General features: G+C 39.4%; 1 protein-coding gene across 1 annotated transcript; it reads left to right on the top strand.

The window, feature by feature from the left end:
- Positions 1-12: 12 nt before the first annotated feature.
- tmem167a (transmembrane protein 167A) lies at positions 13-4,445 on the top strand. The gene is made up of 4 exons (XM_069709511.1): positions 13-87; positions 1,710-1,819; positions 3,942-3,976; positions 4,092-4,445. Exons 1-4 carry the CDS (start codon positions 85-87, stop codon positions 4,160-4,162), a joined length of 219 nt encoding a protein of 72 aa, XP_069565612.1. The 5' UTR covers positions 13-84; the 3' UTR covers positions 4,163-4,445.
- Positions 4,446-16,997: the final 12,552 nt, after the last annotated feature.

The raw sequence follows: 16,997 nt of genomic DNA on the forward strand, positions 1-16,997 counted from the left end.
GTGTACGGTTACGTTACGTAAGTTCCAGAGAGCCGGAAGTGTGATGTGGCTTTGATTCCGAGCAACAACAACAACAACAAAAAAATGGTAAGTTTGTTTTCTTTAAACAGATGCGTCTGCTCTTTTGCAACGACTTTTAAAGGCGTTATCTACGATATTTACTCGTCGTATGATCTGTTTTTGGCGTTACGCTCGTGACAACGACGATGGGAGGCGGGACGAGGAGAAACGCTAAACTACCGGGTTAGCCGAAACAGGCTAAAACTTTCAGCGAATCTCGCCACATTATCACGTCCCTGTTATTCTTAACTATAAACGTGTACAACATTTATATCGTCGCGCAAGTTGCGGTTTCGTGTCAACGCGACTCGTTTGATAAGACCGGCGGGTGTTTGCTGAAACGCAAAGACTTCGAGCATCGTTATGTGACGAGGTGTGTGCCACGTAGCTTCACGAGAGTTCAGGGAGCACGGAAACACACGTGTGTGTGTGCGTGTGTGTGTGTGTGTGTGCGTGTGTGTGTCAGCTTCATGTTTTGCATTGTTTTCGTAGTTCGCAGCAACATTATTTTACATCAAAATGCATCCGCGCACAAGTGACTTAATTAAACAAGTTGCTGTTCCTATAAGGTCACTTTTATTAATGAAAGTCATTTTTAAGTTGTTTTTTTTTTTTATTATTGAAGGGAAATTTTGTTTTAATATATTTCGAATTTTGTTTACATCTTGAACTAATAAACACGTGACGACAAACACAGCCAGAGGAAGATGCGCGATGGCTGCAGACATCATTCATTCAATGCGTCGTTAATTACACATCCAAAATCCAAAGTGTTTATAATTTATTTATTTTTGACATCGAAGAGATCGTGGTGATATAGTACCAATTTTCCTTGCCAGAACTTTAATTTGTTCTTTTAAGCAAAAAAAAAAAAAATGTATTTAACAAATGTTGGGACAAATAAATGAAATAAATATTACAAATCTACTTTACGGGCCTTGCTGAGTTTTTTTTTTTTTTTTTTTTTTTTTTTTTTTTAATATATCAAACTAATGTTCAGTACTTGCATGTTTAAATCCAAAAAAGGCTTGTATTTCACAGTGTTCGTGGTCAAATTCAGGATTTTAGTAGATTATAAAAACTGAGATCACGATTCTCTGTCACAATTTTTTTTTTTTTCCCAAAAACGTTGATCTTTTTTTCCCCCAAAATGTCAATTGCATTAATTTACCTGATACAGAAGGAAATGCAACAAAAATATGATGGTGCCTGAAATAGGACTCTCACATCAACGTTGGACAACAGAAAGAGAGCGTCAGAGCAGCCTTTGTTCTCCATTTGACCCTTGGAAGTGTGAGATATGGATTTGTCTTAAGCTGCAATACCTTCCAGGCATGAGGTTGATTTTGTAAGTTCATATACTGAACACAGACACTTAAACAGGATCATTCTAAATAGGAGTTTTAAGGGGGGGGGGAAATACAGTGTCCCCCCCAATTTGGTGTTGAGTGACAGCCAGCCCACATGTTACTGAACCAGAGTGAACAGCTGCTGCAGAAACAGAAACATTCCTCGATACAAGAAGTGTAACATCAGTGATTCAGAAAATAAATACAGTGAATACAGTCTGTTTAAATGTTAAGGTGTATTGCCAGTGAGGTCATCTGAGCATGCCTGTACTAAACGTGCTGTTCTCTTTCGTCTTGCAGTCGGCCATTTTCAACTTTCAGTCACTGCTAACCGTGATTCTCCTCCTGATCTGTACCTGTGCCTACATCAGAGCGCTGGCTCCCAGCCTGCTGGATAAGAATAAGACCGGGTACGTTCGGATTCTGTTTGAGAAAACCTTAACATTAAAGAAGCCGTTATTGAAGTCTTCTCCCTGACTGATTGGCTCCCAAAACACCCGCCTTTGTCTTATGGAACGGGCCACAATGTCATATCAAACCACATTTTTGGTCCTATCAACAAAGATACCGTGTTTCTTCCATCAGCACTTTAAGGAATTTTTTTTTAAAGAAACTCCATTTACTCTACATTTCTTTATGTCATTATTAGTATGATATAATGTATGGTAAGTGTATTGTTGTGATTCTTGTAAGGTATGTGCAATAGTCTTGCGAAATGAGTAAGGTCAGAAATGAATAGTATATTTGGTCTCAAGTTTAATTTGACTTATTTTAGATGAAGAAAAACAAAAAAACTCCTGACATCCATAGACGCATAAAAATGATAAGATGCCCTCGGACTCTGTGTAAGGGCAAATAAAACATTTACATTTCATTTAGCTGACGCTTTTATCCAAAGCGACCTACAAGACATCACATCCTAATCCTGAGGCTTCTATCATATCTGCCGGTGCTTGCTGCGGTACAGTGTTCCAGCAATCCCTGACAGTGCTGAGACAATCAGAAGACACGCGCGGGACTCATGGTTTCTTGAGTGCAATACTCTGCTCCTTTCGTGAAAGTACAGACGCCATCAACTCTTCCAGTTGTACCAGTGGATCCTGAGTAGTCTGCTTCTGTATTTCAGCTTATTAGAGTAGTTTGTTTATCATTTAGACAAGATCTGTGATTGCTAGTACTTTTGCATTGAGGACTGCTTTAATTCTTCGTGGCACAGATTCAACAGGGTGCTGGACCAGTCCTCAAAGAGTTTCAACCCTTTTGACTCGATAGCCTCGCGTAGTTGCTGAACAACCCACCAAGATATATTACGATCGCCATAATTCGTGTAAATTCAGCCTCCCAGCTTGCAGTGAAGTAAAATTCCCACAATTGCTATGCAATAAAGTTGCTCAACAGAAGTTGTTACTTTTGAGGCCTTAGCTCTTTAACTTCATAAAAATAAATAAAAAGATGAAAACTAAAATATTTCTAGCTATTTCTGTGACGTGCAGTGTGCTTATTATCATAGGAAGTAATTACTATATGTGTGTGTAAGCCCAATAATTTAAATCATCCACCCCTTTGCTGCTCAATGTAGCTACTATGGACACTTGCTTATTTTTCCAGCTGATAAGAAGCTCCTCTCCGGAGTGAGTAAAGTAGCAGAAGGCCTAATTTTCATCATTACAGGATCATTATTATTCTTGGATGAACAAACTCTATGATTCACTAATAAGTCTGGCACAGCCCAGGAAAACACACACACACACACACACACACACACACACACACACACACACACACACACACACACACACACACACACACACACACACACACTCTATTGGAGAAGGGAGGGACTTTCTCTTTAGACAAACACGATTGAGAGTGGCAGATGGGATGATTTAATAGTGTCCCTCTTGATTGATTTGTTGACTAAGGCGTTGTTTGTGTTGATCTGGTGCAACATTATGCACATCATTTTTGTGTGAAGGTCTACAATCTGAGGTAAATTGTGGCAAAGAGGCACATTTTTGAACAGAATAACATATATGTATATAAAAAAATAAAAAATAATTTTTTTTTAAAAGAATGTAGCTTTTATACCAGGGCTATTGTGAGCCAGTAAAGGAACATTTTATAATGGGATGCTGACACCATCTGGTCAGTGTGAAAGTTTCAAAAGTCGGCTTTTATCATGCATTATACGCGCACGTCAGAAAAGTGGAGGCCTGGAATGCCACATTTGCCTCAGCTGTCACAAGAGATAGCAAGACTTCCTGCAGTCGCCTTCTCTTCCGCTTGCATTGCACATACCTTACATGGAAATGGACATCTGCTGGCCGCCTCGGTTTTGTAGGAAGGGGAATCACAGTCCTCTTGTAAAGTTGTGACAAAAGGACTGACTAACATCGACTGTATCTCAATACAGGACCCAGTCTCTCCTTAGCTGTAAAACAGCACGCTAATTAGAGTTAATCCCTTTTTGATTTAACGCAGTAAAAGGAAAATGAACCTTTACCAACCTGTACAATTTATTTTATCTTGTAGGCTTCTAGGAATTTTCTGGAAGTGCGCCAGAATAGGTAAGCCTGTGATTGACCCGTATTTTACACGTGACTTTTTTTTTTTTTTTTTCTCAAATGTTGCCAAATGATATAGCCTTGAACGTCGCATTATTTCTTCTTTTTTGTTTTCCAGGTGAGCGGAAGAGTCCCTGGGTGGCTTGCTGCTGTGTCGTCATGGCTTTTAGTATACTGTTTCTACAGTAGCCAGCCAAAGAAACCCAGAAATGGAAACATTGGAGAAATTCGCAGACAGCAAAGCATGGACAGTATGAACCTCGAAGCACAATACGACCTCCTGTGGTTGTCACTTAATGTAAAATCGGAGACCTGTCATCACAATCCGTAGCCACGGAGAGACAAAATGAGTCCGTGTAGGAGGAAGGGTTGAACTTATAGCCCCGCAGTGTGTCTGAGTCCCTCCACAGACTTCCAGGTCTGTACTTGTGTTTGCTTATGTGGAATGTTTACTCCAGTTGTTTATGCATGTGGGGGGGGAAAGGGGGGGGGCACTGCTTTTCTGTTATCTGCTACTATTTGTGGGATCAAATGACACGTAGTTTGTCTCAACATTTCAAACAGATTTAAAAAAAAAAAAAAAAAATCTTTCCCCCCTCTTTGAGTTTGTCGCAGTCACATCAACCTGTTTGAAATCCTCCACAAAGAGGACCATCACAGATGTTCAAACTGTTAAGGGATGTAGATATGTCAACCTTTATTTGTGACATCGGCCCTGTTTGTTGTATCTGAAAATGGCAATCTGATGTTCCACAGCAAACAAAAATGTTATCATCGCTCTTCGGGCGTCCAGCCGTCATGTGTATTTGCATCGAAGAGCTGCTGATGTTTTTAAAGTCAGTCAGTTTGCCGCTATTTATTAAAGAACCTTTTTGGAAATCCGGTTTAAGGCTGATTTTTGTCACTTGCGTTCAAAATTTTGTGTTAGTGTTTTCCGTTGACACCTGTTTATGCCTGTTGTGACGATGCCACACTGTAACAAGCGTAACACATGCAAAATACGTGTCGATGATCAATTTTTGTCAATCTTTTCTCTTCAAGATCTTTTTACATACCTTTTAGGGGAGTCTGCAGCGACCATGAAGTTCGAAAGTGCCGCGAGTCCTTTTAGGTTTAAGTGCAGTCCTCAGGATTCTTCTTGGAGTGGGATAGACGGTGAAGAGTTTGCGATAACCTCTTCCTTAACCTCACAGGCAACACTCATCTTCCACAAGGTTCACCACAAAAGACCGTCACATTTTATCCCATGGCATGAAATCACCAGATACTCGCCTGTAGTGTTAAGTCTCCCGACATATGCGGGTGTATGAACTGCCTTACAATTAACAGCAGGGTTTTCATTCATACCATGAAACCCTTAAAAGGAATGCTCGAAGTGCTGGACAAAATTCAGAACACCGTGGTGTATATGCAGAAACTTTTTGGGAAAAGTTTCAAACGTGTAATAGCAAATTTAGACAAATCCTCTCAAGTTTGTCTTTTAATTGTGGACAACGTTGACTTCATAAAAGGCAAATTCCACATAACGTGACCGCAGTCTAATGCTGCCCGCAACGGGCCTAAATTATACGATTCCTGTAAAAGAAGTGAGACAAGTTTGAATTTCAGCTGTCGTACTGTCAGCCAAAGAATCGGACTAATTTATCAAATCCTAACAAGTGCTGGCCGGGCTTGTCATGAAAAATGGAAAGAAAAGACTCTTAACAGTATGTGAGAACAGTCCTTCACACACTTGTTGTTGTCTGTGTGGCACAGAGGATTTAACTAAAAGCAGGATACTTGTTGACCCACTCACCTTCAATGCTCTGGTGAGTGTCCACATCCCAACACCCCCACATAGATGCCCTGTCAGGGAATGTAGGTCCCGTATTAGTGTGCATCCGTTTTGGCACTCCCCAGTTCAGATAAAGCATCAAGCGAAGCCTGCCGGTAAACTCGTGATAATCAGGCAGCGATACAGATACAGGAGACACTGAGGAGCAGGAAGCTCTCAGTCATCGGTTTCTATCTTGGGGAGCAGAGATACTGGCGGCCTGGAGGGACGTCGCTGGGTCAAGGAGCCAAGCTAATGTCTCGGGTGACGATGAAGGACAAACGATATCAAAGACCTATCATCTGTCCTATTACACACAAGAAAAATTGAGAAAATATCTACAGAACATTAATAACGTAAACTGACGGTTGGCAACTGCACGCTCCTAGGACTGGTAATTTAGGGACACGATTAAACAGAAATTATCGTTCTTAATCTCCCATAAACTGGGAAAACATTTGCTCAACAATGACCAAGAAGAACATCTGGCAGAGACGCCAGTGACGCAGTGACTTGAGGCCTAAAACAACTTTTGGACTGAAGTAACTTAATGCATGTCCTGATTTCTGTGTTTGAATTGGCTGGCCAGAATTAACTAAAGTGGATGTCAAATGGCTGAGGACAGAAGAAAACAGACTTCGTAATTACTGTTTTAAAAGTCATCTGTTGAACTTCATTACCTCCATCCTGAAAGTTTCTGTTTCTTTTTCGACTCCGCCAACCGTTGGCGAGACTGACAACCTTACTGGATAAACTAACTCTGCTTTGCAGAGTGTGAAGCAATCTGTTTATCTTTATGGACAATATATATGCCATTGCTGGTCCAAAGATGATCATTAAGTATTGATTTCCTTTAGAATTTGATATATTAATTGAAAATTAACACTCTAGTGTTTTATTGTAAAAAAAATAATAATAATAAGGGCCAACGAATTCAAAGTGTGGCTGCTATACTGTAGATGTCAATTAGTGTATGTCTTTATTTTTTCTAGCCTTCAATTTCGAAATTATTTACATTCTATAATTAAACAGTAGCACTTTATTGGTCGGCTGATTTCAGTTGTTTGACCGCCATTTAAAAAATTTCAAACATTTAAAAAAAATTGTTTTTAAATGAATACAAATGTTTAAAATGAAACATATTTTGGGGAATTTTTCTCAAATTTACCTGGTATGGACTTATGACCTCAGTATTTCAAAAGTCCTGGTTACAGCCAACACAAACTTTTCGATTCACTTTTTAAGAGTTATCTTTCATGAAAGAACCTCACTTGACACGAGGATTAGTTGAGCAACCTCAAATGTGTCAGCATAAGGTAACATGAAGTTTATACATCTAATCCATAACACCTCATTTAAAACAGTGTGGTGTTTCATGCATCATTAATTTACATGAATAATTATAAACCAGAGCTGTTCCTTTTCAGTAAAGAGGTGCACATTAGTGATGTAGAGTCAGGAGACATGTTGATCTCACCGAATGGTACAAAACTGAGCTCATTCAGGTCTATTTTTTATTTTTTATCTTCGAGATTGAGGCAAAATCCAATGCCCCTGAATATTTCATTACATTTGCAACATTTCCATCGGCAGGAATTTGTAGTGGTCCAAGTCTACACTGTGTCATATAATGATATCCATGATAACTCGTATCTAAAGTTGTTATGTGTTATACATCGCCCCCCGTAAAGCTCCAGCAGAGGAGTATTCAAACCATATTACTCTAATTTCCTTGGCTCTTTGCTCCTTTGATCACATCGGAGAGTTTCTTGCAGTCGTTTTGAGGACTTCAAAGGCAATCAGGCTGTTAAAGTCTCTACCAGGTCCTGCTGAGCGAACCAGAAGTGTCCAAACAGACCTTGACCCTTAAAATTTTCAGTGGAGCCTGTTTGAATCACTGCACCACTGACTCTGCTGTTGAACAGAATTAAAGATGAATGGGGGGAAAAAAACTGCCGAGGGAGAATGAGAGCGAGATAATGACAGGGAATCAGTAGAAGAGGAGGGAAGCATACATAAGTTGAGAGGATTAGTCCGTATTATACCAGCGGTGTATCTCTGCCATCAACCTCCCTATGACCCCATATTTCCCTCCACGGCTATTTATTTATTCAAAAGCTTGAAGCTTCTTGGTTTACTGATACCTCGGAGGGAAGTTCTCTCTTGTGGCTGCTTGTGGTTTCAGACATAAACCCAAACTCCATCCTAGACATAGAGGATTACAAAGGCTATTCTATTATAGATTAAAAATGCTTGACATCACATTCATACTGTAAAGCCCTTGTTCTGTCCTCACTTCCTCATTAGAAACGTGCAAACTGTTTTCTGCTCTTGAAGGAAGAAACGGTGCGAATAATGTTGCCAGCTGAAAGACACCAATGTCCTCCATGTAGGGCAAGGCTGGGTCAGCTGCCAGCCTGATGACAGTGTATGTGAACGACACCATCGTTGATACTGGATAGTTTAAAGAGGTACGTACTTTATACATTATCTTATGTGGAGTTGTTGTCAGACCCAGGGCTTCTGGGTCACACTAACTCTTTCCATGTGTAATTTTTTTTTTTTTACCAGAAATGTTATGGTAACGAGAACATTTTAAACATACTCCTGTCAGACGGTTCCCTGTGGCCACAGTAACTGGAGCGTTGCGTGTCTCCTTTGAAGGTGGCATTCACAGTTTGTTCATAGGACATCTCAGCTTTGCTCGTTAGCCTGAGGCAAAGGTAGCCTATGTGTAACAAAGTCACTTCCACAAAGCTGAAAAGCTCAAGGTCTGTGGAAATAAGTTACTGACATCTGATTTGACAGATTAAAATAAACAATATAATTGGACTTCATACCCGGCCAAATCAGATAATGGAGGGTTACAACGTTGTAGTCCTGATGTGACTAGCTGTGTCCACATTTTTGATTGAGGTAGTACTACTATTCGACATGCTGGCTCATTTATTTTGGCACACCAAAATAGACGTCATCACAAATGTTTTCAACTGTTTTTGCTGCTGCAACAAGTAAGTCAGTCTATCCTCTCACTTTCCATGTCTGTCTCTGTTCCATTGTGTTCCCTGTTCATCTTAAAACAATCAGTAAACAAAAGACATTTTTGTGGTTTCTTGTGGATTTTTTGTTCTTCTGACTGTAATACCAAAAGCAGAAAGGGACTACTGTTAGTGACTTTGTAATGCCAATCTAAATAATCAGCCAATGACTTGACAACATGTCAGCTGCTGTGCACCAGCAACGATTGACACGTTTTCAATGTCCATTTATTTGTTACCTTGTTCATGAAATAACATGAATATCATAACATAAATTTAAAAAAAAAAAGGCAGTTTAGAAGCATACACACACACACACACACACACACATACCAGGAGTTACAAATGCATTTGTGTAGTTGCTTTTCTATCATAACAGAGCTATGCAGTCAAATTTTAAAATGTCCTCATACGCAGCTCAACATTTGGAGCATACTCCGGCATGTCTGACATAATGAGTCCGTCAATAAAAGATCATCAGCATTCTTGTCATTACAGCCTCAAATACAAACATGGAGAATTTATGCATTTGTGTAGTTGCAGGTCTCCAACTTTCCCTTGGAAAACAGTAAAAGCTTTTTTGGCCCCATGTATTCTGACGTGTTCTGGTTATCAAATATGATCACTAATGACTCAGCTCTTATCCATTATTATTCAAAGTCACACTGGGTCTCTGCAGGTTCTCTATATGTCTGTGATCACATTCACAGTTTCTCGTTAATGATTTGACGAAATCTTCCCAACTGTTTCCTCAACACACCTGTGTTTAACAGAATTTGGCTTTTGACACTGTCTTGATGATGTATGTGATTTTGCAATAACACCACAAAACTAGTTTCAGCCTGTGTGCATCCTCGTTGCGCACAGAGGGTTAGGGTTAGGGTTAGGTTAGGGTTTCAGCCCCACAGAGGCTGAAACTAGTTTTCTATCTATCTGTCTGTTTTTTTCTATCAAAAAGAGAATACGTGCACATTTTAGATCAGTATTTCAGTGTTGAGGCTTTAATTCAAATTTATATTGTTCTGGATTTTTATTGTGACAATTAACTTTTACATTATCTTCCCTATCGTTTTTGATGGTTGCCAGTTGTCTTACTCTTACTAAGTGTCTCACATATAGCACTGGAATCTCAGTTCAGCCTGACAGTGAAACAAATTTTAAGAAGGGGCACAAATGCACACCACATCAATGGCAAGATGCTGGTGGACACATTTAATTTGCAGGTTAAGACAACTAAACAAACGAGTGGTTCAATTTGCATGTATATAGTATATTAATCCCCCTTTTTATAGCTCTATTTTTATTCACAGAAACTACATCCCTGAGTGCTTTAACATGTTTTAATCTGTGGTGTGAAGCAGCTCTGACTAGCAGAGTTTCGGTCCCTCTATCACTTCCAGGAAGACCAAGGACTTTTTCCACTTTGGCAGTTAGGATGGTCACCCGAGTCCAGCCGGCAGGTTTCCAGATATGAACGGAGACACGGGCTCTTCTACTTCATCTCTCAAAGCTGCCATAGGAACCATGTAGTTGATAGAACAAAACACATACTGTAACAGCTTCTACAGCTGAGCGAAACCTGATGATGAAGAACAATACCAGACATCAGTGTAGCATATCCAGAAGATGAACAAATGGGAGAGCTCCTACACAATTTGCACAATGCACTCACTCAAATACGTGTCTGGGGTTAGCGCATATATCCAGACTCTTTTGTACACCCACACACACCTGCAAAAGGAAAAGGCTCGTTCAAGAGATGTGAGTTTGTAAAAAGTTAGACAACCAAACACTACTAGACTCTTAAAGGTGTGACGTGTAAGAATTTTGAGCTTGAAACATTCAACAGTTAACTATTATCAACAAAATGATCAACAAGATGTAAACAAACATCAGGTTTGACGTTTTGTCAAAGACGTCTATGTATTTTGTTGCACAGATGTCTGTTGAGGTTAGCATGCAACCAGTTGGCAATCACCCAGCATCCTGTCTCATAATACCACTTTCTACCACAAGATGGGATAATTAGTCACCATAGCATCCAGTCTGCCAACAGCCCATTATGAAAGGAAGACGATGTATAGAATTCTTATGAAAAAATGGAGCAACAAACCCAGCGATGGATAAAACTCTTTGCAAAACAGAAGTTTTGCATTTATAATAGTAAATACATCTTTTTTGTATTTTATTTATTTACCTTATTGATATTTTTCCACTGTTGCATACTTTTTCATGTCACAGTGCAAAACAACCACATCTAACATTTTCAGTTAATCGCTACAAAATTGCAACACATTTTAGTATGAAGTTGTGAAGCATTGAATGGAAATCCAGGGTTGCGTCAAGTGGAAGTTATATTATGGTAATTCAATAATCATAGCTTTCAAGACAATCCATAAATCCTGGCCTGTGCACTACAGAAATCCTCAATCATCACCAATTGGATTCTATTACATTCACTAAGTATTCAAGATTAAGGTTCGCACTGTGTAATGTGAAAGGCAGCTGAATATAATATACACTGAGGTTTTACTTGATCCTGAGGAAGACTCTCTGTAAACGTCTTTGTTTTATCATGACTCTCCCGCATAACCAAAACTCACTTTTTTTGGTCTATCGTGCTCTTTGCATTGACGTTTCCCACAGTCTTCAACTGCTCTGACTTTAAATGGCTTGTAGTGTTTCATCTGTTTTATTACTTTTCTTAAAAACATAGGTTATCAATAACATATTTGGTGTTGGGCTGTTGTCCTACACCAATGTTAGAGTAAGCCATAGCATACCCACAGGCGTAGACATCACCGTGCCAGTCCTGGCACAGTAACACAGTATGACAGCAGCACTACCCACAGAGCTGCGGTGCATCTGGCCAAGAAAAACATGCCAACTAGTTTGAAATCATTAGTTTGAAAATTCTGTCAGATGCCCATCTTACAGTGACACTCATGGGTGTAACCTCAAATTGAGAAATAATAACATGAATAATCTCCAGCTGTATCAGGGACTGCACCAAATGCAGCATGTCGGCAGGGATTTAAAGCGTGACCATCTTCATAAGACAGAAGAAAACTTTAACAGAGAAGAAGTGTTTCTAATTAGTCTACAAGTGTATCATTTTGTTTAATTTATTGACCTGCCACATTTTGTCGCATGAGTTGAATTTACAGTAAATGTTCTTTGGCCGAATGATGGAAACGGCAGTTATGCAACAAAACAGTGACGTTGTACGGGGCCGCAAACACACCATTTTCACACTCAGCTCACCACAGGATTTGGTGTTGTGCAATGAAAACAACACTTCTCCCTGTTGAGAAACAACAGTCCTGCTTGGCATAGGCAGTTTGTTTTTAGCAAAAGAATTGTGAAAAAGCTATGAATGCAAAACAACGGGTGATAGAGCGGTTCTGTAGTCAATAGCTAAATAGTCGGTGGGTCTTTTCTGAAATATTATTTCATCACTTATTTGCATCATTGTTAGAGATTTTACCTTAAGACCAACATTGGAATGCCTCCTTGACAAATGAACAGCCCCCTTGTATCAGCTGCACCACCAATGAAAGATCTGTGGTTAGACATAAACAGAAATTTGAAAACAAAAGTCCAAGGTGTAGAGCCGAGGCCTATTTGGTTGAAATGGCCCAGAATAGATTTTCTGCACACACTCCCTGCTCATACTGAAAGCAATAATGGAGAGAAAATGACCTCCATCACTCCTTCGCAAGTTAAAAGATTCAGCTTGTCTTTGACTAGACATGAGGAGTAGCTCACGGTGACTCATGGACTCTCAGTGCTTAAGGTCAATGACTGAACGTGGATTGAGCGAATGTAATATCGCAATGCTCATCTTAACATGTTTCATGATTTAGTGAAATAAAAAGAAAGCTCCAGGTTTGAGTAACTGAAGTATTGGGTAGAAACTGCAGCTGTGTTGTTGCTTGAATACACAGAGCATTATGTTATGACATATTGGCTGTGATTTTTTTTTTATATGTTAACACATTCCAGAAAAGAAAGGCAGTGTGCCACTTGGACACTGTCCTCTGTATCTGGCTCACACTGTTGATTCTTAATTAATCTTTTTTCTTGTCCTGTCTCATGATGACGATCTGTTACTCTTATCTAATATTAGGTGTTTTCAGGTCAAACTGTTCTGGGGACTCCTTCAAGGTTTTTTTTTTTCTGCTTAAATTATATAAGCAGGCCGGTGGTTGAGAACGTCTCTTTTGTACAATGTACACCAACAATTGTTTGAAATATAGGGTTGTATGCAGTACTTAATAGACACTGGTTGGGATGGACCCAGTTTGGAGAAGCAGCGTGCTGTATTAGCATCAAAATTAAGTAATATATTGCTGTGGTTAGGGCCAACAACAAAATGTTTTTATCCGCAAAAAGTTCCTCCCTAAAAAAGTCAAGTATACGCTATATTCAGAATATTTTCACCGCTTTCAGGCAGCCCTTTCCGACAAGGAACTGTACCATTTAATTGCTTTCTTCAAAGCCACCAGACTACCGTGAAAAAAACTGTAATTTTTTTCCTTGCAGACCACGGGAGTTGCTGGTCTTCCACTGTCTCCATGGTTACTTAATTTGCGTATTTTGAGTCTGAACTAACACCAAAGTCACACAATCAAGAAAGGACAGTCGTGCTTGACGACATTGTGAAGCATTGAAAATATTTCAAATATAGCATAAACTGATATAGAGTTTTTTAGGTGGGTCTTTGTTTAGGTTTTTAGTTGTCTAAAATAAATGTTGTTGTTGTCGAGCAAGCAACCAAGAAAAGTGCCTACCCTTAATTAAAGGTTGAAAATTGTCCCCCACAATGGTGTTTTAAGAACTACAATGGTTTTCAGTTCCTGCAGTGAAGGCACAAAAACTGGGCATATTTAAGTAGACCTTTAATGCACACAATTCACTAGAGATCTAGTGTTGAGAAGCTGTAATTCATCCATAAAAACAAGTTTCCAAACATTACTCACACTCCGACATCTTTATTTCCTCGAACTGTTTATCTATAAAGAAAAAAATATGTATCACATAAATCTTAAACACATGCTTGTCAGATCACACAAGCAAGAGGCTGAGTAATCATCCAAAGTGTAAACTGTGTTCCTTACTTTATTTATATATTTTCTTAATGTGACTATCTAACACATAGAGTGTAGAAGGACCTCCCCTCGTTCCCCAAACAAGCACAGTGACTGGACAGTTGAAGCAAGCATCAAATCGATCACACATACAGGGGTCATGGCACTGATTTTTAAGTATTATGAGTCAAGTATTACCTAATTAATAGTGTTGAAGAAATACAATATTTTCAGGTGTAGGTATAAGAAGCATTAGAAGCATGGCTAAATTGTAATTTGGGAAGGTTCTGTCAGGTTCAGAGAAATGTGTGTGTACTCCTGGTACTGACACTTTGGCTTTGGGTCTTCATTTAATCAGATATTCTCATCAAGATCAAGACCTATTGTTTAATAGAGACCTCCATAAAGAAAAAGAAAAGACTGATATCAATAGGTAGATAAAAAAAAATCTGCTAGTTGGATGAGAATTTCAAGTGTCTGTAATTCAGGGGAAGGCAGTCTTCTCACGTTCAGTATTTACTCGAGGGGTTACTAGAGTCAGAATGGCCTAAATCTGCTCAAGTGAGTTTTACATTTGAAAGGAGCATTGATTTATTGAGGCAGCCAAACACAGATATGATGGTTGATTTATAATTTTACTGAACTCAAGACAGAAACACATTTAATAAGTATGCATATAAGCCGTCCACTTTTATGTTTAGTTTATGTGCAGTTGCTGATGTGTTGTGCAAGGAAAGACTGAAATAATTCTCATTGAAGCTGTCATACACATTATGTAGACACCACAAGATAGTATACAATGATAAATGTATACTGTCCAGTGTTACTATGGGATTCTAAATTAAACTTATGATCCTGGTGAATGGTGAACTTTGGTGTAGCTGATTTGTTTTATGTATCTATGTTTATTTTTATTTTTGGCTTTTATTCCAGTTGATCTGTTGAATCACCATATTTTTTTTCTGTCCACACATGTCACAGCCTTGTGATGAAATGATGGAAAAGAGGTTCAATTTGAAGGAGGCAAATGTACAGAAAAATGGTTGATCACAACAAGCCCCAGTGGTGCAAGACTTTATGTGTGGAACATTTGCATATTCACACCATGTTTTCTCATTTCCAAATGGCAGATTATCAGATCATTTGTGAGATAGATTTGTGTCTACAAAGTGAGCAGTTAATATTTAAGAGTTTTATTTAGCTAAAAACAGTTTATGTTCAAGAGAAGAGAAAACTGTTTTTGCACAGATAAGACAGGTTTTTTAGATGTGGGAACGGAGAGTGCTACAAAGACTCCTCTGTCCCCTCAGACATGACTCAGGCGGAGAGAGGGAGATGATGTCTTGTAGTAACAGGACTCTGTGCTCTTGGCTATGATGTCAGTACAGCAACAAATATGTGTCATTACTTTCGTCATATACAGTGCATCCAGAAAGTATTCACAGCGCTTCACTTTTTACACATTTTGTTATGTTACAGCCTTATTCCAAAATGGATTAAATTCATTTTTTTCCTCAAAATTCTACACACAATATCTCATAATGACAAAGTGAAAATAGTTTGTTTAAAATTTTTGCAAATCTATTAAAAATAAAGAACGAAAATATAACACGTACATAAGTATTCACAGCCTTTGCTCAATACTTTGTGAAGCACCTTTGGCAGAAATTACAGCCTCAAGTCTTTTTGAGTATGATGCTATAAGCTTGGTACACCTATTCTTGGGCAGTTTCTCCCATTCTGTTTTGCAGGACCTCTCAAGCTCCATCAGGTTGGATAGGGAGCGTCGGTGCACAGCCATTTTCAGATCTCTCCAGAGATGTTCAATCGGGTTCAAGTCTGGGCTCTGGCTGGGCCTCTCGAAGACATTCACAGAGTTGTCCCGAAGCCATTCCTTTGTTATCTTGGCTGTGTGCTTCGGGTCGTTGTCCTGTTGGAAGATGAACTTTCGTCCCAGTCTGAGGTCCAGAGCGCTCTGGAGAAGGTTTTCATCAAGGATGTCTTTGTACATTGCTGCATTCATCTTTCCCTCCATCCTGACTAGTCTCCCAGTTCCTGCCGCTGAAAAACATCCCCACAGCATGATGCTGCCACCACCAGGCTTCGCTGTAGAGATGGTATTGGCCAGGTGATGAGCGGTGCCTGGTTTCCTCCAAACATGACGCTTGGCATTCAGGCCAAAGAGTTCAATCTTTGTTTCATCAGACCAGAGAATTTTGTTTCTCATGGTGCCTTTTGGTAAACTCCAGGCGGGCTGCCATGTGCCTTTTACTGAGGAGTGGCTTCCGTCTGGCAACTCTACCGTACAGGCCTGCTTGGTGGAGTGCTGCAGAGATGGTTGTCCTTCTGGAAGGTTCAGAGCAACGCTGGAGCTCTGTCTGCTGCAGAATTTTTTTCTGTACCCTTCCCCAGATCTGTGCCTCGATACAATCCTATCTCGGAGGTCTACAGACAATTCCTTGGACTTCATGGTTTGGTTTGTGCTCTGACATGCACTGTCAACTGTGGGACCTTAAATAGACGGTGTGTGCCTTTCCAAATCATGTCCAATCAACTGAATTTACCACAGGTGGACTCCAATCAAGTTGTAGAACCATCTCAAGGATGATCAGTGGAAACAGGATGCACCTGAGTTCAATTTTGAGTGTAATGGCAAAGGCTGTGAATACTTATGTACATGTGATTTTTTTTTTCATTTTTGATTTTTAATAGATTTGCAAAAATTTCAAAAAAATGTATTTCACGTCATTACGGGATATTGTGTGTAGAGTTTTGAGGGAAAAAATTAATTTAATCCATTTTGGAATAAGGCTGTAATATAACAAAATGTGGAAAAAGTGAAGCGCTGTGAATACTTTCTGGATGCACTGTATATCTAAAGAGTAAGAACGCCTCGTGTCTCTTTGTCTGTGGTTGCAGACATCCACTTTCCAGTGCTTGTACTGCATGTTTTAAATGTGTAGGTGAGCCTCTTCCTGTCTTTGTTGGCCCATTGTAGGAACATTAGTTCATCAACTCTTTGTGTAGCTGGAAATTACTTAATGCCATGAACATGAAACTCACCCATTGTTGTCATTTGTCTC

Source organism: Brachyistius frenatus, unplaced genomic scaffold (assembly GCF_029030835.1).
Source record: "Brachyistius frenatus isolate BFR_SWC_R1_liver_20210118 unplaced genomic scaffold, ASM2903083v1 Contig_83, whole genome shotgun sequence".
NCBI classification, from domain to species: Eukaryota; Metazoa; Chordata; class Actinopteri; family Embiotocidae; genus Brachyistius; species Brachyistius frenatus.